Raw genomic sequence first — 27,213 nt, 5'->3', positions numbered from 1 at the left:
CGTGGAGTGCTGTGATCATGGCTGTTCAGTGTGATTTAGTAAATTAATGGGTGTCTGACTCTATAAGGACAAAAAGAGACTAATAGGATCCACATGAATGCATTACAATTTGCAGTAAGGCCAAATGTCTGGTATAGACATTGAAACTTTATTTCATCATAAACGCTGGACGACAGCGATGTGCTTCATAGACTGAACCATACGAGGAGATATTAAAAAAGCACAAATTACAAGAATACGGTAATATACTGTACTTTTAGTAATACAGCATACTGTAAATGTGTTGAATTTTGCTAGTGCATGTGTGAATATCCTCCAACTGTATATTATTAATTTCTTCTTCTGCAGTTTGGCTCAAATAGTAATTAAAGTCGTTTATTGAATCTCACAGCCAACTTTGTTTACTAAGATGCCAGAGTTCAGGATGCACACACACTGCTTACTGGACTGTAAGACCACAGGCCACTATTTTTAGATTATGTTATTCGTTCCCTGAGAAAAAAAAAAAGGAGATGCATGCACACAACAAAAAACTCTTACTATTCAAAAGTTTCAAGTATTAGTAGACATCTTTTTGTGGCATTGTGTCATTATACCAGAACTAACATTTTTACAACTTGAACACAATTACTGAACAAATAAAATTCATTAGAATGTTAAAAATAAATGTTTGTACACTGTACTGTTCTATTTCTTGCTTTGCCACTGGATAAAGAAATGATGCAGTAACCATAGCACTTCTAAAGGTTAAGCATTCCAACTCCTAGAAAGTCCCCATTCATTTGCTCACAGCTAAGTGTCTCAATGTCCTGTTGTTCAAGTTGGTTCAGCAACAATAGAAGCTGTATTTTTCTTTTCAATCGGCCCATTCCCTTTCTGTGGGATACATAGCCATATGGACTGAGACCTGCTGGGCAAAGATGGAGAAATTTGCTTCTCATGAGCGACTGAGCTCATTGGTCCAGCTCACAACGGGGAGGCTAACAACAGGCTTACAGTATCAGCTTTGTCGAGCAAAGTGCCACCCACCCAGAAAAAAATGACAAAGAGGAAGATGGGGTGTGCAGTACGACCCAATTTCCTTTTTCCAATATTATGCTTATTGGGACAAGAATAACAAAAAGGCCTCCCCAACAAATCATTAATCCTAATTTCAAATAATAACTAATCGATTGAACTCCATGATGTGCAATTGACGACATGGTCTTAAAGCATATTAACCACCCAACCGGTGCAGACTTAAAAAATTATTCTGGAGGTACTTCCAAAGCGAGATGACGTTTGTTAAATAATTACAATCACTGGCACTCAGGCTTTGCAGTGCAATAAAACACATTTCTATTCATTTCTTCTGACATCCTCATCTCATCTCCTGGCGCATGTAATGTTATTGAACAAGGAGAAAGAAAAACCATTAAGTGGGAGGAAACATCTGCTTCATCACTGCTGATTAAATAGTCTCTTTGTTCAAGAGGCAGCCATCAAAGTTTGGTGTAAGACATCCATGCTTGCTGTTTAGGAAAAACAATGCAAATATGTTAATAGGCTGCATCTACACTAGTTGTCATGTTTGCTTGTGTCAAGGCGGATCTCTTAGCTAGATGGCTGACGTACGTCTGACTTACAAAACAAGCCTGCAATGTGCTCTGAAATCATTAGCAGGCCACAGAGGCTGTCTGTGCCCGGGGTGTGAGTTACACTCACACTATTTTGATCCTTGGTCAGATGACACCGGCTCTTTTGTCAAGTTATGTGTGGAGAATGCTTTTGAGCTGAATGCCACAGCTAGGACAGTGATACTGAGCTAGCACACAAGTCTCCCAGTGTAACCCTACTGCAGGCACTCACTCACTCACGCACTCACACACACACACACACACAGCAGGACACATGTGCCCTCTCTCTGCACCCCATCCCATTGTGGAATAGCCCCTGTTCTCCCCATTCCTGACCGCCTCAGCCCTTCCTCCTCCACTATCCTAACTATATGAAGTTTGTCTGTATATGTCCCTCTTCATGTTCCCTTTAACCACAAAACTGGGCTGTTATTTCCCAATTCTTGGCTTCACGGCCCAATGACAGATATAGTAGCATTAATGGCTTCTGCCTTCTTATGTGTCAGTGTTTCACCATCTCTGTGCCCCTCCAAATACTGCGGTGTCACATAAAACAGTCAGGCCATTACAAACTGCTGCTGATTTAATCACCTAGTCACCCACATACAGCACTGAGGCAAATCTATTGTTTTTTCTACCAGCAAATATAAATATTTTACAATTTCCCCAAATTGCTACTGCAAAAGCAGTGATGTCACTGATGAGACGTACCTACAACCAGTGTGTGGGTGTGTGAGTATGTAAAGACAAACAAGCCTCTGTGCAACGCTGGCTGTGATTTGTCTCTAAGAGACACCCGTTTCCTCCTATCAAGGGGTTCCTGTGCAGCCAGTAAGCCAGGATCACAATGGGAGTTTTGTGCTGCATGGGTGCAGGGGGACACGCTCAACAGCTGAAACCCGGGAAGATGGCCCCTGGAATGCTCCACAGCAGTTGCTACTGTTGACTAATCGGAATATGAGAACTGGGGAAGGTGATCTTGAATGCAAAGAATGGCACATTGAAGAAGCAGCTGCTTGTTTTGTCATCTGAATGACCAAGACAGCAGAAAGGGTTCCCGTTTTGAAAGGGGCAACAAAATCTATATCTTAGCTTGCATAAAGTGAAACCTGTATCGGCCTCCATCATCCCATGGGGACATGCCTGTGTTATGTGAGGGCTCTGTTTTGGAACAGATAGTAAATACATAATTCAGCAGTGGACCAGGCACTATGTGCTCCCTATTCCCCTCATACAGCCACTCCATTTAGCCCTGGGCTCTGATCTCAGCCTGGCAGAGGAGCAACTTTGTCACTAGAGAATAAGATGGGGTGGGAGACAAAAATCATAGGAGGGAAAATGTTGATCTGGATCAGGTAAGGGTGACAAGATGGTAGTGAAAACATGGAAAAGGGGAGAGAAAAAAGAAAGGAAAAGAGTCAAAGCAAAAACTGGACAAGAAGGAAGAGGATGGGAAAGTGAAATTGGGGAGGATTGAGAGGGCAGGGTATCTTTTTTGTGAAAGTTCACATGTCAGGCTGGCAGGCAGCCCGCGGCATACAGCCGAAAAATCTATTTAACGTCTGCTTCACAGGGTGACAAGAGGGATGATTGGCAGCGAGCAGAGAGCCTCTTTTGATCATGTGTCCTAACAAGCGATTCCAGCTCATGTCTCTTCAGCCTGAACAGATCTACATTACCTATTCAAACTAAAGTGACAGACCAGAGCTCTGCTCCGCTGGGCTGGTGCACCACGCCACAGGCCAAGAGAGAAAACACACAGGAAGGCACATACAGTATATTCAAGCATGCAAACACACACACACACACACACACACACACACACACACACACAACTATATTGGCTATTTGATCAAATAGATTACTTGCATCAAGATAAGTAGCATATTGAAATCATGTTGACAGAATAAAGAACAGATTATTAAAGGAGGTGGGAACACAGTGCACAGGAGAGATGCTGGCGCCTGACTGATGTTTGGCCTGTGTGTGTCCTGCCAGGAGGGTCCCAGCCTTTAGCTGTCCGGTAGGATGCTGCACTCAAAAGGCAGCGTAGAGCTATGTGTGAAGAATGCCTCAAAATCTGCAACCAAGGCAACTGGATTTCCAGCCCTCATTGCATATGCATAGAGTCAGAGGCTCATGCTCAGATCATTATAACAAAGATTCCTATTAATTAGGTGGGATAAAGCAGAACCAGATGACATGGCAGCTGGGATGGGATGAGAGGAGAGAGGAGAAGGGAGGGAACTAAAAGAAGAGGGGAGAAAGTGCATCAGTCTGTTTGGGGGGAGGGAAGTAATGTATAATACAGACTGCATTATACGTACAGTAATATACCTTTAGAAAACCTTTCAAAATATTTTTTAATGATACATTTAAACATTTAAATAAATTTCCAAAAAATAAATATGTTGGTGCTATTTAGCACCTGTAACCAATTTCCTCTGAGCCTCTGTTCGGAGTCAGCAGGAGCTGTGACAATGATGGGACAGTGTTACAACAGAGTCAAGAGTTCATCAGTGCTAATCAGACCACAGGCTTAGAGCTGATCCTATTCTCTTCCAAAACATTCACCCATCCCTGAATCTCATTACATGGCCTGTTGTAATAGAGGATAATGACCTGGGGCTACGTACACAATGCTGATCACTCCCCCACACTCAACCTACTGCACAGTCATTATACAGTGATAATACACAACCTCGCCAGGGAGTTTACACTTATAAATAAAGGAGAGGTGATAAAGGCAGAGAGAGAGGAAGAAAGGTCTAAGTGATAACACAGGAGCACATACAGTACACACATATAACCCCATGCCTGAACACAATTAGTTCACAGTGGCACACCATATTGTGCTGTTGTATGTCACAAGCAATGGTTAGGTTACCTGCCGCTGTAATAGGGGAACTCTTTTCTCAGTAGCCATTAAATATCCTTCTACCTGAGATTAAAAAGGGGCCACAGTTTGGCTGAATGGAGGTATGGCGCCCGATTGCTAAGCTAATTGGCCATGACTCTGTCAAAGGGCTCCAGGTGTTGAGTATTCTGCTTGAGCACCTACTGTATCCACTCTGACTGGTCTGAAAAGCTGGAGTATTAAGGAAGGGCATCATCTTTCTGTGTTTTTGTACTTTAGTCTTAATATATTTGACTGTGTGTCTGCTTGCCTGTTTTTTTTCTTGAATGAGAGCTGGAAAAAGGTTAGGTTATTGATATTTATAGATTATAGCTATAGATTATCTGTGAAAAGTCTCCGTCAGTTTAAAAGCTGTGTCAAACATCCTCAAACCACACCTGTTTACTGGCTGGATGGCCCTGGATCACATGCAGCACTGTTTTCTCAACAGCATCCAGGGAACTGAGCCATAACAGTATGCTATGATTCTAGATACCATAGCTATTGTAGTCAACAATAGTGAAATGGTTTAGAAAGGCTGACACAACTAATAAGAAATTGTAACGCTCAATGGTAGATAGGCATTTTATTTTATTTTTTATTTTTTTGTTTGTTTCGTATCTATATGCCTTTCATTTAGATTTTTCTGTACTCACCACACCAAAAAGAAAGAATGAGACACCCCTGTCTCAGCTTACCACTCAATAACACTAAGATGACAAAAGATACATAACTGCATCCAATTCAGTGCTGGTTTTACTGCTTTACTCAACAAGCAGATACTGAGCCCAGGAAAGTCCCTAAAAGCAAAGACAGGAAGCTTAAACTCAATTACCCGTCCTTGTCTTGGGGACGATCATAAAGACTCAACACAAAAAATTTCTGTGTTGACTTGCACAGTATTGATTCATACTTTAGTGCATTATATAAAACTGTTCTAATTGCATGTGAATCAAATCAAGGTCACCTTGGGTTTTTATAATGGTGGCTATTTTTCTTTTCCCCCTAATACTTTATACTGACATTTTTAACTCTTGACAAGTGCTGTCTGGAGACCTATCCATAAATAATGCATTTACAATACCTAGTAAATAAACATGGGGCACAATCGTTAGCCCTGCTGGCAACTGGGCCTAATAGAGCTTTTACAGCAAAGGTGACTATTCAGCTAAATGCGATGCTTGCTGCTAGGAGGACATTTTCATTCATTAGCACAGTCACAAGCACTTAAAGCACTTTAAGGACCAGAAATGGAGAGGAAGGGTGGAAGGATAGAGAGGGTGAAAGGGTACAAATATATAGAGATGGAAAAATGGAGGAGTGATACCTATAATACAGAGGCTGCCTCTATTGTTATAATGTTTATAAAGCATCATGGTCAATGAAGGAAACTGGTCAATAATTTTACATATCAGACATACATCTTTTACTAATATTATTATTACATCCGTATTATTAAAAAGCCAAAATATTACTATTTATTCATTTGTTTGCTTAGGTATTGTCTTTACTTGCTTATTCCTACTTAAAGGTCCAAATCACCAAAAATGATTTGTTCTTTTTAGTTTTATTTTTACAGAAAAGGCTTCAAGAAGTCTGCCACAACTACAATACAATTTGATTTGTGGTTCTCACGGCATAATATATCACATATGAAAAACTCAATAGTAAGAAGCACCAGAACAGCCAATAAAGATGGCAACCTTTGGATACCATGTCTAGGAAGCTTTTCAACCCAAAGCTTCCACCAATTTTAAGATGTTTCACGTTCCATATATGAGAAATGTACTGTGTAAAAAGTGTACCACGGACCATTTGTTTTCCCTCTACACTTGAGGTCACTGTGTTTATCCTCAGTCCATCAGGACAATGAACTATCTTGACCAGACAAGGAAGCCCAGAGAAGAATGGTAGCAGATGGTGAAGCGTCTCTGAGGACCTCAGTGATCCCGACCAGGCAGGCACCAAAGCAGCAGAATTAGACACAACAGTTGTCATGCTTAGATAAGCGATATATTTAGCTCATCTGTTGCTTGTGCCACATTAGCAACATCATTAAGACAACAAATGGCTTCTCCAACCTTCTTGTATGTTCTTTAATAGGTTAATCCTGCCCTTTTCAATTTCCAACTGTGTCTCTCTCCATAAACAAACACATAAGATTATGATTTCTCGAAGCTTTCTGTAAGGTTTTCTTTTGGCAATTTCTGAGAGTCCCTCTCCCTCCATTTTACAGTAATCACTGATCATCACCACTGAAGCTTCCTCAAGTGCTCTCAAGAACAGAGTATCTCTCAGTTCCTGCAGCTTGGGGACAGCATACTGAACTTTGTGAGGCTCTTGTCTTCTGCTGTGTTGAAACGAATCTCCTCCAACAAGGGAGTTTATTTAGGTGGCGATGATACACAGCGCATGAGGCAGACCAAGTCTCTATTATTAACAGGAGATTAAAACAGCTGTATGGCATTCTAAAGCACCCTCTCCTCCCTGCGCTAACATACGGCCCTGGATTACAAGCTGCACTTGACCATTTAAATTACTGCAACAACCAGCCTTCACCAGCTGGGGCTCATTACCATAACGCCCGCCGTTGCTACAGAGAGCACTGACGATCTTTCCCTGAAAATCAACTCTGCATGAAACAAGATACATATGAAATATATCCTTACCTTAGGGTAAAACAAAGAAGTAGTAGCAGAACCAAAAATTTTCCAATAAGGCGACCTGGGATCAGCTCCAGATCCAAGACCAGTGTCAATAAGACTAGTAGTAAAATACTGCATATTCCTAATAATCATGTCTGTTGGTGTGGAAGAACAATGTTCAGAAGCCCAGGAAAAACATGAAAACTCCTCACAGAGGCAAATGTATCTGCTACATTGCAGTATAATGAGTATTTATTGTGATATTCATAAGGGACTTTTGCCTTTGGTTTTGATAAATTGCCAATATCAGTGGTCATTCAATAATATAAAAGGTATTGATTACAGTATGAATAATTAAATATCACATATCTGCAAAAGCCTTAATTGGTATAAAGGTTGAAAAATGCTGGCATGCTAATGTGCACCAGCATGTTTTGTGTGTTTAATGTTTCAAATACATCTTGACCTTTTGTTGGTCATATCGATCAATTTCAATAATCTAAACTTTTCAGTTTTCTAAATGATCTCCAATTCAAAGATGTTCAGATGAATAAGGACTGATTGTTCTGTCTTTTATTATCTAAACGACACCACAAATAATCAGTCCTCATGTCGGAACGTGGCTAAATGATTATCTGGTGAGAGGCTTGTGATGCTCTGATACAAAGATCACCAAACGAACACTTAAAAAAAGAAGTGGCAAATTATTTTTAGGCTAACAGAGGTCTAATTTATTCGTCTGATGAAGTGCTTAAGCTAAGAGTTCCCCAGACACTAAATGAGACACATGCATTCCCAAGGGGGTTTAACATTTGATTGGATGTAGTTATATTACTACAGCCCTAATTAAGAAGGGGGATGTGTTTCAGCAGCTCTTTCAAATATTTGTTTTTCCGCCATACTCTTGATAGACTGCAGGCTGTGGGAGGAAGAGCCGAACAGGGTGAATCGGGGTGCAGATATGACGTCGACCTAACAGTCTTATCACAGAAAAGATTTTTTATTTCTCTGTGTGTAATTGTAGGAAAATAAAAACTCTGACATCTTCACGGTGTGTTGAATAAGATGAATTAATAAGACACATGAAACAGGTCAAATCTGTGAGAAGTGCTTGGGTTGTTTGTGGGTAGCAAACTTTGATGAATACCTGCGCTGAGTGAAAAGTGTTCTATGTAGCGAAATAAAAAGAGGTAATGTTCCTGGCATCAGGTCAGCACTATGAGTTTATAGTCAAAGAGTTTGCCTTGGCACGGAAGAAGACCACACTTATGCTGAGGTACACTGCCACACAGTCTTTGTCACATTGGAAGAGGTTCAGAACAAACTGGAAACACTGTAACGTCAGTATTCCCAGCTTGTGTGTGCCTGCATGAGTTTATGAGATGGAGAGATACAAGAGAGAAGAGGCGGACAGTTGGGAAGCTAGAAAATTATAGAAAGAATAAGGGAAAATGTGGGAAGACCAGGCGCTCTTAGGAAGAAAAAGGTATTCCTACGCCCATACCCCAAACACACACACACAGGGAGTCATACCGTCTTGCTCTGTCTTTGTCATCTCCTCCAGCTTCTTCTGCTTCAGCGTGTCCACTACGTCTGCCAGGCTTCCTTTGCGGCGCTCTGGAGTTCCAAACGCTGATCCACTCAGCAGGTCACTTCGCTCCCGGGCCCCCTCCTCCGGCTTGTGTGGGGAAGTGGAATTGTTCCGGAAGGAGTACAGGGAACATACTTTATTGCTGTCAGATTCCTGTAAGACAAACAAAAGTTGGGAGGGGTGACAACAAGGGATGGGATTTGTATTAAATGATGAGTGTGTTTCTGTGTTCTGTCAGGGCTCCATTGAGCTTTTTGACAGTTTTTCATTCAAATGCAGTGATTGCTAGGTTTTTGCAGCTCAGGGGCGATTTGGCCATATCAAATGGCTCCTCTCTGGCTTTCATACAGCAGCTTCTGTCTCTTCAACAGAGCTAGCTGTGGTAAATGAGATATGACAAGTGAAAAACTGAGATGAAATGATGAGGTACACTTTCATAGGGCATATCCATAATGTGCTCAGGCTTTACTTTTCATCTGCAGAGACTACACAGAGAAACCTCCCAACTGTAATTTTTCAAATTGCTTTTGAGTGTGCATTTGTGTTAGGGTGACTGCTGTGTAATTTGTTCATTTTCTAGTGGAGACCTATTCTCAGCTGAGTGCCTTGAGCCATCGTAAATCTGTGTCCTGTCTCAAGCTGTTGTTGTTTTTCAGTCCCACCTGTGTATGGTTTAGTATTTAACTATGGGTCCTGTCTCTGGCTGACTGGCTGAGTGCTCCCTGTGCAGAGACATGAAGGAAATGGGGAGAAGAATGGGAGAGAGCTTGAGAAGGAGAGAATAACTCTGCACATGGGAGTGTATAGTCAGCACACAGACCATGGCTGAGGGTTGCATCTGACAGAAGGTGGTGTTAATTATGGTTTGTGGAGTCTGAGAAAACAGAAGGTAGCTAAGCATCCAGGACTTTGCAGCCTTTAACGGGGGAACATTTAACTCTGATTTAAACTTTGGCCCTCATAGTGAAGAGAATAAACATGACACACATATGTATCCAACACATACTGCACGCCTATAATGGAAAAGTGAGCTTTAATCAACAGCAGTGTGATAACCAAGAGTAATACAGCAATGATAAAACCATGTCTGGATCCACTGACAATCCTAAATAAAAAGTCAGGAATGGGGTAAACTGGGCAGGAATGTTGACAGTGCCAAATTCTCATCCCTCGGTTGCATGTCGAGCTCCAGGCAGAGTTGCAGTGATGTGTAGGGTGGTCTGGTACCAAGCGCCAGGGTGGCACGACCTACCGGCCTACTATGCACCTCCCAGCCCTATGTTGGATGATTATGCAGTGTGGCAGAGACAGTGGAGAGTGCTTGAGGGGAGTGGAGCAGTGCTGGGTTAATCAGCTGGCATGGGTTCAGGGTACAACCCACACAGACGCATGGCACAGCAGTGTAGTCAGGTAATCAGCAAAGGCAACACTCTCATTCCTTTCACCTTATGCCTTTCCCTTTTCTTCTCTCTCTCCGTCATCCACCATTTTACCGTTCTTCTCTTGTCTCTTTTGCTCATCTTGTCTTTTTACTCTCTTTTAGCATCCTTCCTCTCACTTACTCTTTTAACCTATTATTCCTTTAAGTAACTTTTAACATAATGAATCCAAAAACATTTACACTCCTAACAGTACAGTGTATCAGTTGAGACTGTTCTTATGACACAATATAAAGGCTATAGGAGGCAATAATATAGAAATGCTCAAACATAACAACAACAAAAAATTACAAATATATTATAATTTCATCAAATATGGTGAATGTTTTTTTGTTTCCCCTCTTATGTTTTCTTCCATTTTTTCCATTTCCCAAGATTTGTTTTACATTTTTTTTCTCCATTTTTTTTCAATTCTTCCATCATTTAGGACTGATATTGACATTTTGTTGCCATTTTTGAAAGGCACTTTGTAAACACTATTGTGTAGTGGTGTTATACAGTATAAATATTTTTGTAGTATTATAGTATTTATAACATTGATTACATATTGGTTGTAAGTATTTCTAAACTTTTTAAATGTGTTTTTAGCTCCACATCATAAAACATCATAAAAGCTAAAATCCTGTTACTGACATCCTGTAACGTGCCACAGATGAAGATGACACCTGAGCAATCCTTTGACTGTCAATTACCTACACTGTCAGCATACACACGCAGCATCGTGAAGAGCAGTCTGCTACTGAGGCTATTCATGTGTCTGTTTGGGTGTGTATCTGTTTGCGTGTGTGTTGTGCTGCAATGCTGAGGTGTTGAGGGTCTCAGTGGCCAACTGCAGCACTACTTCAGAAGCCCTCTGGGTCTCTTTACCACAGACCCGTCTGTCACAGACAACCACCTGCCTCCCATGTCTATTGCCCACAAGTGCTCTTCTTCGCTCTGCTCACATCAAAGCAGCTCCACACTTAGAATGTACAGCATTTGGGGTCTGGCTGCAGATGTAGCTTGTACACAACAAGAAAAACAACACACGTGCACCGAGATGTTTCTTTTATAACAACAAGAATGCAAGCTAAAGGACCCAGATAAGGCTACATTCCCATCCATCGGTCATGATGCAATTTTGTGTGCCATTCACATTATTCAAGGGAGAGTTAGAGGTCCTCTGTTTAACCGACTAATAACTAATGGTTTAGTGTTTGGCTGAGCTGCCTATCTGAAGACCTCAGAATCCCAGAGGTTTCACAGCATTAGGGAACCATGGAGCTGGAGCTAGGGATAGAATATCGGCTTAGCATCTTTGTACAGGCCAGGAACAATGAGCGCATTCTGACCCTGGATCTTGAATACCCAAGGAAGGACAGTAAGACAGTAGTGCCCAGTCATAGTTATGAAATTATCCTTCTTTACTAGGTTTTCTCTAAAAAGATACTTGTACTTTATTTAAGCTTCTCCCCCACAACTATTCAGACAGTTTTCTTTTATTCCATCATTACCACAGAAGCATCAAATAAGAATGAAAAGGTTCAAAGTTTAAACTGAACAACTTTACTTTGATTGGAAGGCATTCACTGAATCTTTAGAGTTACCTGAATGCTATACTTCTCTCTATTACTTCTCTGTAAATTTGATTTAACCCAGGGTGTCATCTCCGTCTGTTCTGCTAAATGGACATTCATAGTAATGTAGAGTAGTTTAGAGATACCAATCAATGATAATGTATCTTATAATGCGATTATAACTAGCATAAATAAAGCCAAACATGATGCTCACTGTGAACTCTTAGAAATGCTTTGGTAAATTGTCGGCCCTAATAATAAGTATACACGACCTGTAGGAAATGGGTTAAAATCAATATGGTCCTTACTTCACTTTTACCTGCACAAAGATGTTTAATGGAAATGTAACATATTTTTGAAATGTCTGGTATTAGTAGTGATCCAGCATCAGGATGGGACCAATTACGTTTTGTTTTTGCATGTATGTAGGATATTGACATGTCTCACCATACGCTGTTGTGCTGACACCAGGCTGTCCCAATCGCTCTCTGGCGGTACACTGCTGAGCGGCTGCATTTCATCAGGATGGGCTTTTCCATGCAGCAGACTGTGCAGGGGCAGCTGTGGTGTGCCATGGGCCTCAGCACTCTCCTCTTTCTCCCAAGACAAGTGCTCCTGACTCATGGCATCATCCCCATCAACCACAGAGGCAAAAGGAGACGTGGCTTGCTTGGAAGACATGACTCTGCTGTGGAGCAAGAAAGGGAGAATGGTGTCAAGAAAAATAAATGATCATCATCAATACATGAAAAGGAATGCTGTTTCCTTGGGTTTTTCATGGATGACTGACAGTTACGTTCAAGTGATTGTGCGTGGCTGTAACTGGGATTATAAGTAGTGCACCTGAGCAGATAATGCTGAATGGACCGAATGCTCCACCTGACTGTCAAGTGTAGCTGCTCTGGCCTGTGGAGTTTGGAGCAGGCCGTGGGGTCCCTAATCCTTTGTTTAATGCAGATGGATGGCTTGATCTAGGGCTGGAACTGTGCCTGCTTGGGTCCTGGCCCAAACCCCAAGACAGTTACTCAGGCAGTAGGTCAGCCAGGCAGTGGGACTATCATCCAGATAAAAAGTAAAAAACCTGACAAATAAGTTAACTCCTGGTACACAGTGATGTAAAACACTGTTGCTTTTTCATGTGATAATATTCTTTTTTTTAATTTCTAAGCTACCTGAGTAATCTGCTTTATCTTTCATGTTGATTTTATTTGGTTTTGGCCTGTGTGAGTTAATTTCACTCAGAAGCAATCAAATACAAACAAAAAACAACCTCGTCTTCTTTTGTTTCCACTCGTCAAATTAGGAAATTATTAACATTTTCGTGTGACAGTGTTCCCTCAGGACAACAAATCCTACTTAAGCAGCTTAAAAACAAAAAGCCAACTGTGGAGGACTAAATTCACAAATCTGCCACATGCTTTCATGAATATTACAGTGAAGAGTGTACTTGACATATCAGGTGCAAAGGAAAGTCATGTTAATTCGAATTTAATTTTTATATAGAATTTATACAACCAATTCTGCTTTTTCTCACAATTAATGAGGCTGCTCTCATGCTGTGTGTTACAATGAATGAAATTAAACACTGTGCCAGCAAATCTAATTATGCATCTGGTATTAAATTAAAAAGGGGATAATATGGCCTTCCTACTGATGTGAAGTGGAGAGAAGGAGCTGGAGCATAGTTAACTCCTAGTCTGATTTTCCCTGAGCTGTCCTGCTTATTTTTCTCAACTATTAGGATCATTAAAACTATAATATTAATACTTAGGGCTCAATTTTCTCTAGAGGATGAGTGTATGTGTGTCTGTGTGTGCATGAGAGGAAGAAGAAAGACAAATTGGGGGTGTGAAGGTATGTGTTTGTATGTGACAAAATGCTCAGGGTACTTCTTGTAGTACATTTGATCACTGATCACAATCTGCCCCGTTCTCCTGCTCTATCCACAGGGGTCAGTGTGACAGCACTTTAGTTCCACCCCAGCTTGCCTGGGGGGTTTGAGAGGGGGTTGGGGGGTGGACTCTCAAGGTTGAGGCAGGCTGTGGTGCAATGGTGTCCTTGCACTTTCTGCTGAGAGCCAGGCACTGAGAGATTTTTGAGTCTAATAGTTCTTGGTCCTATGCAAGGAAATCTTTTATATGAGGAGTATTGTGAACATACACACACTGTTAAATTATTATCAGTGGATTTTCTAGGCAAGATTATTTGTATAGCACCTTTCAAAAACAAAGGCAATTCAAAGTGCTTTACAAAAGGTATTTAAACATTTTAAAGACAATAAGCAGTTGCTGTTCTATAATAAATAGCAGAAAGGTTTTTAGTGTTGATTCAGAAGAGTTTGTAGTTGGAGCAGACCTCAGATCTTCTGGACATTTATTCTAGATAAGTAGCGAAGATAAATTAAAGGCTGTGTCACCATGTTTTGTTTTAACCCTCGAAACAGTAAGTAGACCAACCCCAGAAGACGTGAGGTCTGCAGGGAATTAATGCCGAAGCAGATCAGACAGAATTCTGTATTTAATTATTATTCAGAAACATGTGCTGGTATATCCAAATAAAATGGTCTCTATGCATTACCACACTCTCTCTGACTCTCACTCACTCACGCACTCACACACAGGCACATAGTCACAGATCAACCTGGGCAGTGAAGGGGGACCTAAACAATAGTAGCCTAAGTTAATCGCATGTGTCTCAGCAGCTGTACAAACAAACTCAGTAAGTCAGGTAGATGGCAGGGCAGGAGTGTGAGACCCGAGCCTAATAGTCTGTCTGTCTGTCTCTCCTTCTGTCTTGTAGCCTCTATGCCAGGATATGTTGTCGGCTGTGTCTTTAGTGGGACTCAGCCCTCAATTTTAATCAACCATTAAATTGTTTCCTGTAATTATGTCAAATAGAAAGTGATCTCAAAATTGGGTACTGTTAATTGAAAATCAAAAGTCAGAGCAAAGTTCAGAGCATGCATGTAATGGTAAGTAGAGGGGGCAGTTGGGGGATTGGAAGGGGAGGCGTGTTTGTGTGTGTGGTGGGAGTGGGTCAGGCATGCAGATTCTGACGTATTTTTTATTCATGCACCCAAAAAGCCCAAGCCTCAAGCACAACAAGCACCTCGTCCTCAATGGAGTGTGAGAGTGAAACAAAGCACTGCTTTTATATTACAAAGTAAATCAAGTGGTATTATTTTACCACTAAAATATTCAGTCTCTCAGGCACTTTTACTTTGGTCTCCAGCCATCAGTCAAACTGCTGAGGCGTGAGTGAGAGAAGGGGATAGAGAGAGAGAAAAGGAGCGATGGAGACTCCATCCTCCTGTAACATGTGTCTACAGCAATCTTATTAAAGAATGCAACAGATCTGCGGCAGGCTCCATAACAGTATTTGTCAGCAGGAGTTAATAATTTATTAGCAGTGCTGGGAGGGCTGCGCTCAGGCAGCTTAAGAGTGCGGAGAACCCCCTCTGCAACACCCCCACCTTCGACAAGCCCCGTACAATACTACCTCATATTATTGAAAGGGAAAAGGGGAAGTGCTGCAGTAATTCTCTGAAAATATCTGAGGGCAACCATATGGTATTTTATTCCTCATATTTGGAGCGGGGATCTAAATCTAGATCTAAAGGGATTCGTGTGCAATACATCAGCATAGACACAACAAAGACATTTGATGAGGAGTAACATAAGGAGCAGAATTCAGCTGAATGTGGGTAGTAATTTGTATGTAGAAGTTGATCGTATTTTCTGATAGAATTACAGTGTTTACAGCCTTGGTGTCCATGCATGAAAATAAAATCAGCAAAACAGCCCTGTTTGTACAACTAAAGTGTATTCTGGTGCTGTTGAAATAACTTTACTCGCATTAATAATTGAATCCGTTTCTCTTTAAAATAAGCCCAAAATGTCCTTGAACATACTAAACAGTGAAAATATGGTGAACTGAAGAGGTAGCTCATAAATCCTTGACAAGCTGCCCTCCCTCATGCTTGATTACACAACAACAATAGACAGCTAACAAACCAAAGTAATCAATAAGTGCATGAAACCTGCCTTCCTGCCTACTTTCTCAAAGACAAAGCCCCAGTGACTTTGAAGACTCGAGGCAGAGACGAGGGAGGGTCAGTTAGAAAAGAGAACTGGTCTATATATAGCTGACAATATTGCGCACATTTGAAGGATTAGGACTTAAGTTTTCCAGCCGCGGGCTCATATGGCCTGGAATGCTTTGAGTCATGAATTGTTCCCTGCGATAATGTTTCATCATCGTGCAAAACAACCTCTGCTTAATTGGTGAGTATTAGAGGAGTGTTGTGCACTGCTCATCTTAGGGGTCTTGTGACTGAGGGGCCATGTGTCCTCGGCTATCCCATTTCCTCTTTCATCGTAAAAGGGTCTGACTGACTTTCACTTGCTGTATCTGCTCCGTCACACTGTTTACCTTTTATAGACAATGGTGACAAGTAACTCCACACCATCTTCCCCACCACCCCATTCCGCCCACATGCCCACTTGTCTGTCTCACTACGGATGTCTTGCACCTTCAAGTTTTGAAGCCCCAACAGGGGAGAATATAACACCTTCTTCCTTCACATGTTATCAGCAGACAAAAGGAGAGGAAATCAAATAAATTATTAAAAACAAAGAGACCTTATTTTTTTTTAAATATGGGATGAGAGAGCAGGCAACAGATAAAGGCCTTTAACTTTCCATGTGTAACAGTGTGTACTCATGCACAGCATGCATGCACATACAGATAAACAGTGTGTACAAACTTACAATTCATTTATGTAAAGAATAGGTAAGACAACTGTCATACAAAATATGTTTATTCATATAAGTAAAGGTATATTTAAGTGTAAATTTGACATCAGTCATCAAGCATAAAAAAAGAACAGTTAGAATATTTCCGCACTTGAGGTGTATGAGATCTTTTAATAGAGCCAAATAACAAAGGTGCTATGACTGTTCTGTTCTTTCACTTTGTCAGTGTATTGTACTGAAGGAACTATTAAATATATGCACCAAACTAAGCACTTATAGTTTTAAAAAAACACCAAAACATAGGGACTTGAATTGCAAGTTTGTTTAAATAAATCAATTTCCAAACAATGTCAAACTTGAAAATAAGTTGTATAATCAGTACTAATATTTTAAAGTGAAGTAGAATTAGATAAAGAAAATAGTTTATGGGCTTCAAACCGTATGTGTGCGAATGTTTGTGTGTGAGAGAGAAAGTCAGAGAGAGAGAGAAAAAATCATCATCTGTGTTTCCCTTCAGGGGTTCCTCCTGTTCTAACAGGTGTCGTGGTAGGGTTCCTCTGGGTTCTTCACCTGCCATAATGAGATATTACTACCTGACAGCTCCCAGCTGGAGGAGCATTGACACGGAATCCACCGTTTAGCACAATTAAATTATCACCCTCCATTGTGATTGTGTCATGCTGTGCAGCAGCCAGGTTTCCTGGATACATAATCAACTCATAACACGGGCTGTATACTGCACACGGTTAGTCTTTTTTTCACACACACATGCATACACACAGAGTGTGTACGCAAATACATGTTTGTCTATTGTATAATTCCTGTAAATTTAAAAATGGGTAAATCAGAAAAAGAGATTGCTAGAACTATTTTTTCCCCTTTATTACACATCAGTTCGAGTCAGTGATATACAAATTGATTTAAATCTCTTAAACCTCAGCCGACAAAGTAATTATAGATGATGATATTAAAATATAGTAAATGGTTGGGAAAATACAGATTTTCCAACAAGGTAACCTACTGTACAGTGACTGGAGAGTTGTCTAAATTAATTTGTTTAAATTGTTCCTCCATTATTGTTGACCTTCCCTTCTAAAAAGTCAACTCAATTACGGCGGTACTTCATCCTCACTTCACAATCTCTCCTGATGCCTTCTCTATTAGAAACTGCCACAGTTACCACAGCTAAAATCCACACTCAAATGATAGCCACCCAGAGCAAATTAAGCAAGCCACCTGAAGTGCGCACTTTACATATTGAGCAGAGCATTGATAATTACTTTGCAGGGTAAATTATTTGCAATAATATGCTGTTAGAGGAACTGCCTTGTATCTCACTTTAAACACTTGTGCAGCTGCCATGGCCGCATGGTTGGTGTCCTTGCCCCCCACGCAAGGCAAAGGCAGATGCAGGTGTTAGAGTGCTTAAGTGTCCCTGTCTGTCTACTCAGGAAGGGTCGATGAGCACTCACACACTGAATCCCTCGTTGCCCCCTCCTCCTCTACCTCCTCCTCCCTCTCCTTCTATCCCCTGTGCCATTGGCCCTTTTCCTGATCCCAGGACACAAGCTCAGAGCTGGTTGGCATAACAGCCTCTCAGTTCCCCAGGACACACACACGTTCACTCATGCGAATGCTTTCACAAATGAAGGATGGCTGTCCAAAAAATTCACTACTGGCCTTTTTTTTCTGGACTCGCATCATTCTTTAACAGGAATTATCCACTAGAAGAGGCGCATATGAATGTTATGAGTCAAACACTTAGACACACACACACAAACACACACCAGAAGACACTAACAGTAGCACTTCAGCAGTCTCCTTCACCAGCCAAACTGTTTCCCTGCCTGAGAGGGGAAAAAAGTACTGAGACAAGAAAAGCTACTTGTTGTTTTACCCCCTTTTCTTTCTTTTGCTTTATCTTTTTCTCTGGGCCTGCTGGGGGATGAAGTTCCCAAAGAGCCTTCTGTTGCTGCTGCTGCACTTAAACAAACCTCACAGCGAGTCGAGCCATCAACCAACACAACCCTATTTGCTGAGCAACAGTGGAGCTTTGTGGCTTGCCTCATAGTTGACAGTAAGTTATGAGCCCTTTGTGAGCAGGAGAAGGAAAACAGAGATCGGAATTTGGCAGGAACATAATAATACAGAATTCTCCTGTTCATGGAACCTGAAATTTTCATGGAAACAATCGGTCATTGTTGAGGGAAAGAAAAGCAATGGTGACAGATGAAATATAGAGTGGGGCCCCCTTTTTGTTAAATAGTAAACAAAGCGCTATTCAGGCCAGGTCCATTCTGTCATTTATAAAGATAACTTCTTCTGTGCATTGGAGAGTTTGCTGCAAATGGATGCACTTCAACAAATCGAGTGTAACATCTCACAGTTGCCAGAAAAGTGAGTTGAGGAGCTTGCTGGGGGGTGCCAAACAGAAGTGAAGGGACGCATCCCAAGTTACCAAAGAGATGCACAATAAGTCTATAGGGAGCATAGAACTCTCAAAAGGGGGGGGAGTTAAAAAGAAGAAAGCAAGGCCTTTTAGCAAAAAGATTAGACTTTTGGCCAAATACTCAAGGACAATAGCTAATTATGAAGCATAGACAGTGTTGACCATGAATGGTTTATGAAAGTAAGTGGGGGTATATTGTATTGTATGGCAGGGGAACTAAGGGCCTCAGTCTTTGGTCTTGCCATCATGAGGTCATCATTGGCAACTTTAGTGCCTAGCAGAACTGGGGTTGGTACAACTGCCGTTGGTTTGGACATCTGGAATGTTGACACACAGTGGCCCACTTTCTCCGTCACTATCCTTGTTCTTTTCTTTTTTTCCTAATGTAGAACAAGCCTTGCTCACCAAATTGGCAAATTTGCAATGTCTACAGAAAAGAAAAGCAATTTTGTTCCCTTTCATTCTCATCTCATACATAGATTTCTGTAGCTAGGGGGGATATGAGGAAATTACCTTCAACACTGTTGTAATTAAGCTGCTCTACTGTTATTCGAGGGGCTTGGAGGACAAGTTCATTAGCTACAGTTAGACCCACCTCTTAGTTTTTTTCCTTTTCTGCTATTCTTTTTCTCTTTCTGAATAAATTAATGGTATTCATTGAGCACTCTCACAAGAGGGAAGGCACACAAATGTCTCTCCCCTTGTGACAACTGGACTTCTTTTCCCTCTTTGTCTTTGGGCTCTTGTCTGTTTTTTTAAGGACTGTGAGAAGAAGGGCTGGGATAGGATTGGGGAGGGGAGAGAGTAGCCACGTTTCACGTGACACGTCAATTGGAAAATCAAAACGGGGGTAGTTAATTTGCTCCACCCAGATGAGGCCATCTAACAGAGCCATGATGAATAGGGGTCAGGCAAGCCACACCTCAAAGATTTATGATTAAGGCTTATTATGTTGGGAAACTGACATTGATTGCTGATTTAAACCACTGAAACCAATTAATTTGCCAGTGCTGAATAGAAAGCATGGTCAACAGTGTGTGTCAATCTGACAGGTTGGACGGGAAGAAGCCGAGCAATAGTGAAGGACTAAATGAATGGCTGGCACCCAGCTCTGTTTGGAGGTGGTTAAAAGTTACCACAAGTGATTGACAGCTGATACAAAAAAAGGAGAGAGACTGGAGAAAAATTAGATCTGAAGAGCAAAACCAGAAACTCCAGCCACTGATCTGAGTAATTGCCCAAAAATTTGGTTCACAGAAGACATGTGCAAGCTGCTGTTTTAGCAATGCTAAGATGGTTTCATTCATGGGCCAGCACGGAGAAAACCTGAGTAAATGAATGTGTAACATAGCCCTAATAAAATAAGAGAGCTTACAGACATGGTTGAACAGAAAAATGTGCTGTATTTCCACTCCGGGCAAGCGGGCACTGTAGTGGATTAGATGCTGACTAAAACTCAACATGCCTCAGCAGCCTGCTGCTAACCATGTGTCTGACCACTCATACTGTGCTTCAACTCTTTTCAGCATTTGTCCGGAGCGATGCATAAAAAGAAACAAGTGATATACCTACCACAATCTATTACCCAAGTGATTTTTGTGCTGTGTTCACAACAAATGCCATATCATACTGAATTGCACGTTATTTTTCTCTGTGGTTGTCGGGGGGAGCTTGTGTTTACTAATACCTTTTCCTCTGTGTTAGTTTCTCCTTTATTCTTTTGCTGGCTCGCTCAGAGGACACATGCATCATGACAGTGCTTCAGAATGAAATCATTAACTAAATTGCTTTCTTAAAAAGCCACAAGTGTGCGGCAGGATTTGTGTGTGTGTTTGGCTATGGGCCATGGGCCTCTGGTTCCCAGGCAGCCTCTGCCCTGGCTCTGTTGTGGTTCCCTGCCACCACACTCATTATGCTCAGCCTCAGCACAGCACAGTGCAGGGCTGCGGCTCGCCTCGCTTCACTCACTGGGCTAGTAGGAAATAATCTGGTAATCTCAAACTACTCCTCCATTTCAACTGGGGCCCCATTCACATAAAGAGACCCTTTATCCTGAAACATTTATGACCACCCTTTGAATCTCAATCAGGGAATCAATCAAAACACATTAAACAAATATGGTTTTATATTTAATGTTAAAAACTTAAAGGGAATTTTCTGTAGAGCTGACCTATGATTTTATACTCCTATGGTATCAAACAACAATTCCTGCTGTGACTTTTCAAAATGCTAACAAACTTAAATGGGGAAAATATCCATATCAAATACCTATGAACATAAATTAAACAAACAAACAGAAGCACACCTAGATAAATGCACACATAGACATTATGTAACAAAAAAAACAGACATCTGAAAACAACTTTCTAGAAACATTATCAATCTGCCTGAGATAGATTTCATTAAACAAAGAAAACAGAATGGAAGGTAAATAAGGAGTGAAGGCCAGACAAATATTTGATAAGAGGATAGGGACTGTAACTGAGCTGTATGACAGGGTAGCTGAGGACCCCCCACACACACACATACACACACCTAACCCTCAACCCTGAATGTCTATCTGCTCTCCACTGAGCTGAAGGTAGCAGATGTGTCTTTCACAGCCTGTCGAGTGTGTAACCAATCTGCAAACAATAGCTGGAACTTGACAAAGGTCGTTGCACTTGCAACACACTCTTTACAGTAAAGGGCAGTCAAATCCCATTGGCCACTTAGGTAAACCATGCCCTTTAGTTTTTTTTAACTTTACAGACCACTAAGGCATTTAACATTGAACACAAGCACAGTCCATAAATTGTGTATTTTCTATTAGTGTATAGGCCCATTAGTCAGCCACTATAATGTAGTTTGAGTTCCTATGTAAGCCCCTTAACAAAGTTTAAGTCACCTTTTTGACCTCCTGTTAAGCTAACAGTTGATGTAAACATGTTCAATCCTATTAACTTAATAATATACATGAGCCCACTCTGAGTCTTAATTACAACAGACAGCCATGAAAGATGAGTGAAAAAGATCCAGCACCAGCCATGCTTTTAATACCTGCCACTGTGATGACAGGATGTGAGGCAACAAAAGAGTTATTACATTTCACAACATACCAGATTAGTGCTGCCTTTGTTTTAATACTGTTTAAAGCTAATTTAAGGATTTGCAGTTCAATGGCTATAAACACATTTAAAGGTAAAATTACAAAAATGTACTTCTTATGAATAAACCAAATATAGTGAGGAACATGTATGCGTAAATTAACAGTGTGGAAAAGCTTTTCACTCTTGACTCCAGGCTTACAGCGAAGTGGTGTCAGGTGCGTGTAGTTGAACTGGTCCCATCATTATAGAAAAAAGCCTCCACTCTGACAAAAAATGGCTTCTTCAGATGTAAAAAGGGGATCAATTCAAGGTGAACTTTTTGGTCATAGGACCATAGTTATTCCAGACACTTAAATAGACTATCAGGCAAACAGTAATGGCCAATGAGAACAAAGGTGGTAAGAGGCAGAAGGTATTTTGCATGAATTCAAAAAAGCCCCAAGAGTATCTTAATGAATGCTATCATGCACACACCTATGCATCAACATATGTAAACTCATAACTTTACATACTGTACATATATGTGTGTGTGCAAAATATATGGCATGATATACCAAGAATATCATTAAATACAGACTTGATTAAAAGTGGCATATAAGAAAAAAAATGCAGACAGAGTGAAACACAAAGATTGACAACAGAAATTTTGCAAATACCAAAACACATACAAGAATGAAAGTACAAAGGAAAGCTTCAGTATCTTTTCTGCTACTAAGTAAAAAATCCCCCACATTTCCTCTCTTGCTGCACATTTATCTTGTTAGTGTTTTGATATTTGCATTGTTTCTTGGTTTGAAGCACACTCTTGTTTGTGTTTTTTTTCCCTTTGAAGGCACAGATTAGATGGCCTCCAGTCTGCACCTTGAGATCACTTCCACTGTGTGAATAATGTGCCACCATATCCCACAAATCTTAAAATATAAAAATCAACCTCTCTTCATCAATTAAATAGGTCACAGTCAAATTCATCTACATTTGATTTCCTTATTTTAATGATGTCAGTTACTTAAAAAAATAAATATGTATTATTTGTGCTGTACTGTATATAACAGATACTGCATGATGTCATATTTAAATAAAGCAATCAAAAGCAATTTTACCTATTTTGTTTGTATGTCTGTGTATTGGAGATTGTGTTGTGCAGAGTTTGTGCAGTCTATAAACCCTCCTCTCTGGTGTCAGCAGGGCAGCCGTCCAGCATCAGCCTGGCATATCAGCTATAAATGGCAGCTACATCACTACAGATCAGGCTAAAAATACAGGACCCCGTTTCTTCCGTTTCCCTGTATTCTCAATTGTGTGTGAAACTTTAGCTTAGAAACCCTGTAAGACTGGCTTTATGTGGGAAAAAAACGAGTATTGGTTTTGGACCTGTTGAAGAGCAAGTAGCAAATCCCCAGTATTCTGACAGCAAAATGCAAAAAATCATAGCATAAGAGACCTTTTTCTCTTTGCTTGCGAGCCAGGTTTTAAGAAAGCTCTCTAAAAGCTATCAAAAGTTTCAAAATTTCCCACAACCTCCCTTCTGTGGGTGTGCCTGTAAAGTGCTTCACTCCCGTCTCTTGAAAAGCTCTAAGGGATTGCATCATGGGACGGGGTGTTAGACGATGGTAGCAACATACTGTAACATGGGGGAAATACCTCATGTTGGTTGATTCATAAACACCTTGTGCACTGGCTGGCTGGCTAGCCTCTCAGATTGGTCTGTGTTGTGCTGGTTGTAATGGTAGAGCTGTACTGTGCCCAGTGCCAAGTGCCTACACTGGCCTGAGTGCTGTTTAAGAGCACCCACCCACACACACACACACACACACACAGAGTCACACAGATTATAGCATGGCTCTGTTTTAATTGAGCCTCAGCCTTTGTGGTGTCTGTTATCTCTGACTAATAGCATACATTGGCCTGCTCTCATTATCAGAGTGGGTCTTTATCAGAGACCCTTGTTTGATACAGTTAGAGTTGATGCATTATGAACCACACATCAAGAGTCAACAGTGATCTGCATATTCAATAACTTCCATAATTATATGCGCAATTCATCAGATGGGATGTGATTGCAGGGGAAGTGGAATAGAGAGGAGCCGAGAGGTCTGATTCCTGGAGGACTAAAGTCTAATCACAAAACTAACATGATAATTGAAATCTAAATTGAAAGGCTTAGCTCTCAGGGAGAGTATGTCAGACATGGAGTGTAGAGGCGCTAGTGAGAGTGAAAGAGAGGGAGAGAACAAGTGGCAGGAAAAATAAGATTTAAACTGTGCATGTAGTACACTAACAATACACACATGAAAAAATAAGGGTGCTTCACACCAATATTATAACAAGCTCCAAAAAATGTCTCTGTAATCCCGTTAGGAGGTAAAACTTGCTGGAAGTGAAGGCGCTCTGCTCAGCCTGCTGGGAATCTATGTGGAACATTTACAAAAATCATGAAATCTGAATAGATTTTTAAATAATTCAGTCACTTTTATGCACATATTCACATTCTCAGTAACTCATAAAACTAACCACATAGTTTACAGTCATTGATCACTGGTTATTTCAGTTGTGTTGTCATTACCGTAAAATAGCATTAAGTCTTACAGGCAGTTACTTTCGATGAGCGATTCGATTCAATTTGTGACTGTCCTAGCTTATTTCTGAAACAAAAAGAGCTCATGAATTGTTTTTCTTGTTTTTTGTGTAACCCTTTACTCACAAGTAAGGGCAAGTATTAAAAATCCAGGGAAAATATACACACCCACAACCTGGTCCTGGAGAGTGTGCGTCAGAGGGAAGTTGAATAATGGCTCAATATTCCACACTGTCACCATCATCCCTCTTTACTTAGACCGTAGACTGTGCTACATGGCCTTTAAATTCCTATTTTCAAGAGGTGACTAAAGTAATTGCTTAACAACAGTTGAATGAAAAGGGACATGTTCTGCACTGCATTGAACAGAATGGTCCTCAGTTTATATGAGTGTCTAATCACTTTAGCTGTTTATTTATCCGTTTACCCTGCTACGTCACAGCACATACAGAAATGCAAATACAGAAAAAATGGCCAAGAAGTCTGCCTTTGGGGGTATTATTGTCTTTCACACTGGAATTAGTTATTTTTTCAAACACATTCTGTGGAGTTATACATAATCATATGAACACGTTTCTTTGCCGGATTCATCTAATGAAAGAGTATTGTATTGTGTCAGAGCATTGCACTGAAATAAAGCTGTCCTCCATTTCACCTCAAAGGCTGTGCTGTCTTCACATTCACTTCTCATGTTTTACTCATTGTGAACGCAACCCAAAGGAAGAACAGCAGGAAAGAGACAGCGCAGAAAAGTCCTCTGTCCCATTCTCCTCTCCTCCCCCTTCCTCTGCTGTCCCTCACGACCACAGGATTCATATTCATCCCTCAATAACATTTAATTAGTAATGCCAAATTCATTAACCTGTACTGCTGTTAGGCTGGCCTCAGCCATAAATTAGCTTAATGTGAGCAGACGTATTGCAGCTGTAATAAGGGACATAAAACTCAAAGAGAAACACATACTGTTCCTCCATAGTCATGGATCATTATAACTCAGCAGTGTTCTAGAGTGGGAGCATTCCCTTTCAGAGTAGCAGCTAATGCTGGTTGAGATATAAAGAATATTATGGAAATGCATTACTCATGACAACCAGTATTTTCATGACCACTTCTCACCTCAAGATATTCAATGCTTTAACTAAAATACATATAATATCATTAAGTGTTGAATGGAAATGAAAAGTCAAGAGGGCATTGGTTATATATTAAGGTGATTTTAAGATTCATGTAAGAGTTCATGTTGTTTCCAACTGAGCTGAAGTGCCAGAAACCGATGCAGAATTGGTTGGATCAGTAAAAGAGATGCAAGAGACAATTCCAACAGCTTCTGACAGCTCCGTCTAATTGGTCCAACTCTTTGGCATCTTGTTTGTGTTTATTTAATCAGCTGAGGGAATGTGTACATTTTGGTTGTGGGGCATGTTACCCCCTTTATCAGGAGACGTGTTGCTAGCAGCCTTTTCTGTCAATCTTGTTTTCTTTTAAAATCTTTAAAATGGACAAACTTGAGGTCCTGTTTCTTGGGCAGACAAACAGATGCAGGAAACAACCTGCTATTGTAAAAACCTCGGATGACCTTGACTGTCCTAGGATTACACGTCGACCTTTCTGCTCCTCTATCCCCCAGTGATCTCGCCTAACAACTTGCACCAAAGAGCCTATTAGGCCTGGATCCCACTTTGTTGTTAAAAAGGGTCTTGTCCTTTCAGAACACTCATTTCCTTGCTTTCTGTTTTTTCAAGCATAGGTGGTGGAGGAACACAAGTTCATTGTTCCCTCGCAGATGGAAGTTGGAGTTACCAGGGTAACAGCTCTAATCCTCCTTTTTTTACCACTTTTTTCATATTAACAGCCTATCGAGTGCTAGCTTTTAAGTCACAGGCAAGAGTGCTCGCTCACTTTTAATTAGCTATGATTCTGTTTGCCAGGAGACAGCATGATGAGCTAATCGAAATTTACGAAATAATGACGTACGTAAGCAGCTACTTCTTTCTCCTGAGGCCTGCTCCAAGAATAACAATAATGAGGCCATTATCAAGGATTGCACTTTAAAACGCTGCCCTGCCACCAAAACAGAGGACATAATTGTTCTGGTGTTTTCCATACAATCAACAACCTATTGTTGATGACTTGAGAACTAAGGAAAGAATGGGTGCCATAATGATTGGTCTGTGCTGCCATGAAGATCCTGTACAAAGTGTCCACTGAGGAAGGACCTCGATAGACTACTGATTTGCTTCTAAGGGCTCTGGATGAAGACAACTCTCTGGCTTTGTAAAAAATGTCCTTTCTGCTTTTTGTCTGTCTTGCCGCTCAAATAGCCCCCAAGCCGCATTAGAGAAGAACCATTCATATGGTGAAAGGCTGGGAGTCACACAGGCTCATGAGAAGGGGCCACATAGTTGCTGGAGAGAATGGCCATTTATATAACCTCCCTGTTTCAGAAAAAAATATAACTGATCTCTAGCAGAAGATAATATACAGTGTGTTTGCTATCTATAAGAAGACTACAAGGTGTCCACAAAAGAATAATGTATTAACATTTGACCACTGCTTCTATGCATATATTTAAAAAGTCAGTTTAGTTCAATAGTCATGTATGT

General features: G+C 40.8%; 1 protein-coding gene across 12 annotated transcripts in view; it reads right to left on the bottom strand.

Annotated features, from left to right (window-relative positions):
- LOC122874085 (transcription factor SOX-6-like) overlaps positions 1-27,213 on the bottom strand; it is a 140,508-nt gene that overhangs the window by 77,360 nt on the left and 35,935 nt on the right. For all 12 annotated transcript variants that reach the window (XM_044191679.1, XM_044191725.1, XM_044191708.1 and 9 more), the window contains 2 exons: positions 12,191-12,431; positions 8,691-8,901 (listed from right to left, as the gene is read on the bottom strand). In XM_044191679.1, coding sequence (XP_044047614.1) covers positions 8,691-8,901; positions 12,191-12,431 — 452 coding nt within the window. The remainder of the gene's footprint in view (positions 1-8,690; positions 8,902-12,190; positions 12,432-27,213) is intronic.

Source organism: Siniperca chuatsi, linkage group LG1 (assembly GCF_020085105.1).
Source record: "Siniperca chuatsi isolate FFG_IHB_CAS linkage group LG1, ASM2008510v1, whole genome shotgun sequence".
In the NCBI taxonomy this organism is placed as follows: domain Eukaryota; kingdom Metazoa; phylum Chordata; class Actinopteri; order Centrarchiformes; family Sinipercidae; genus Siniperca; species Siniperca chuatsi.
This window is presented reverse-complemented; position numbering and strand designations above follow the sequence as displayed.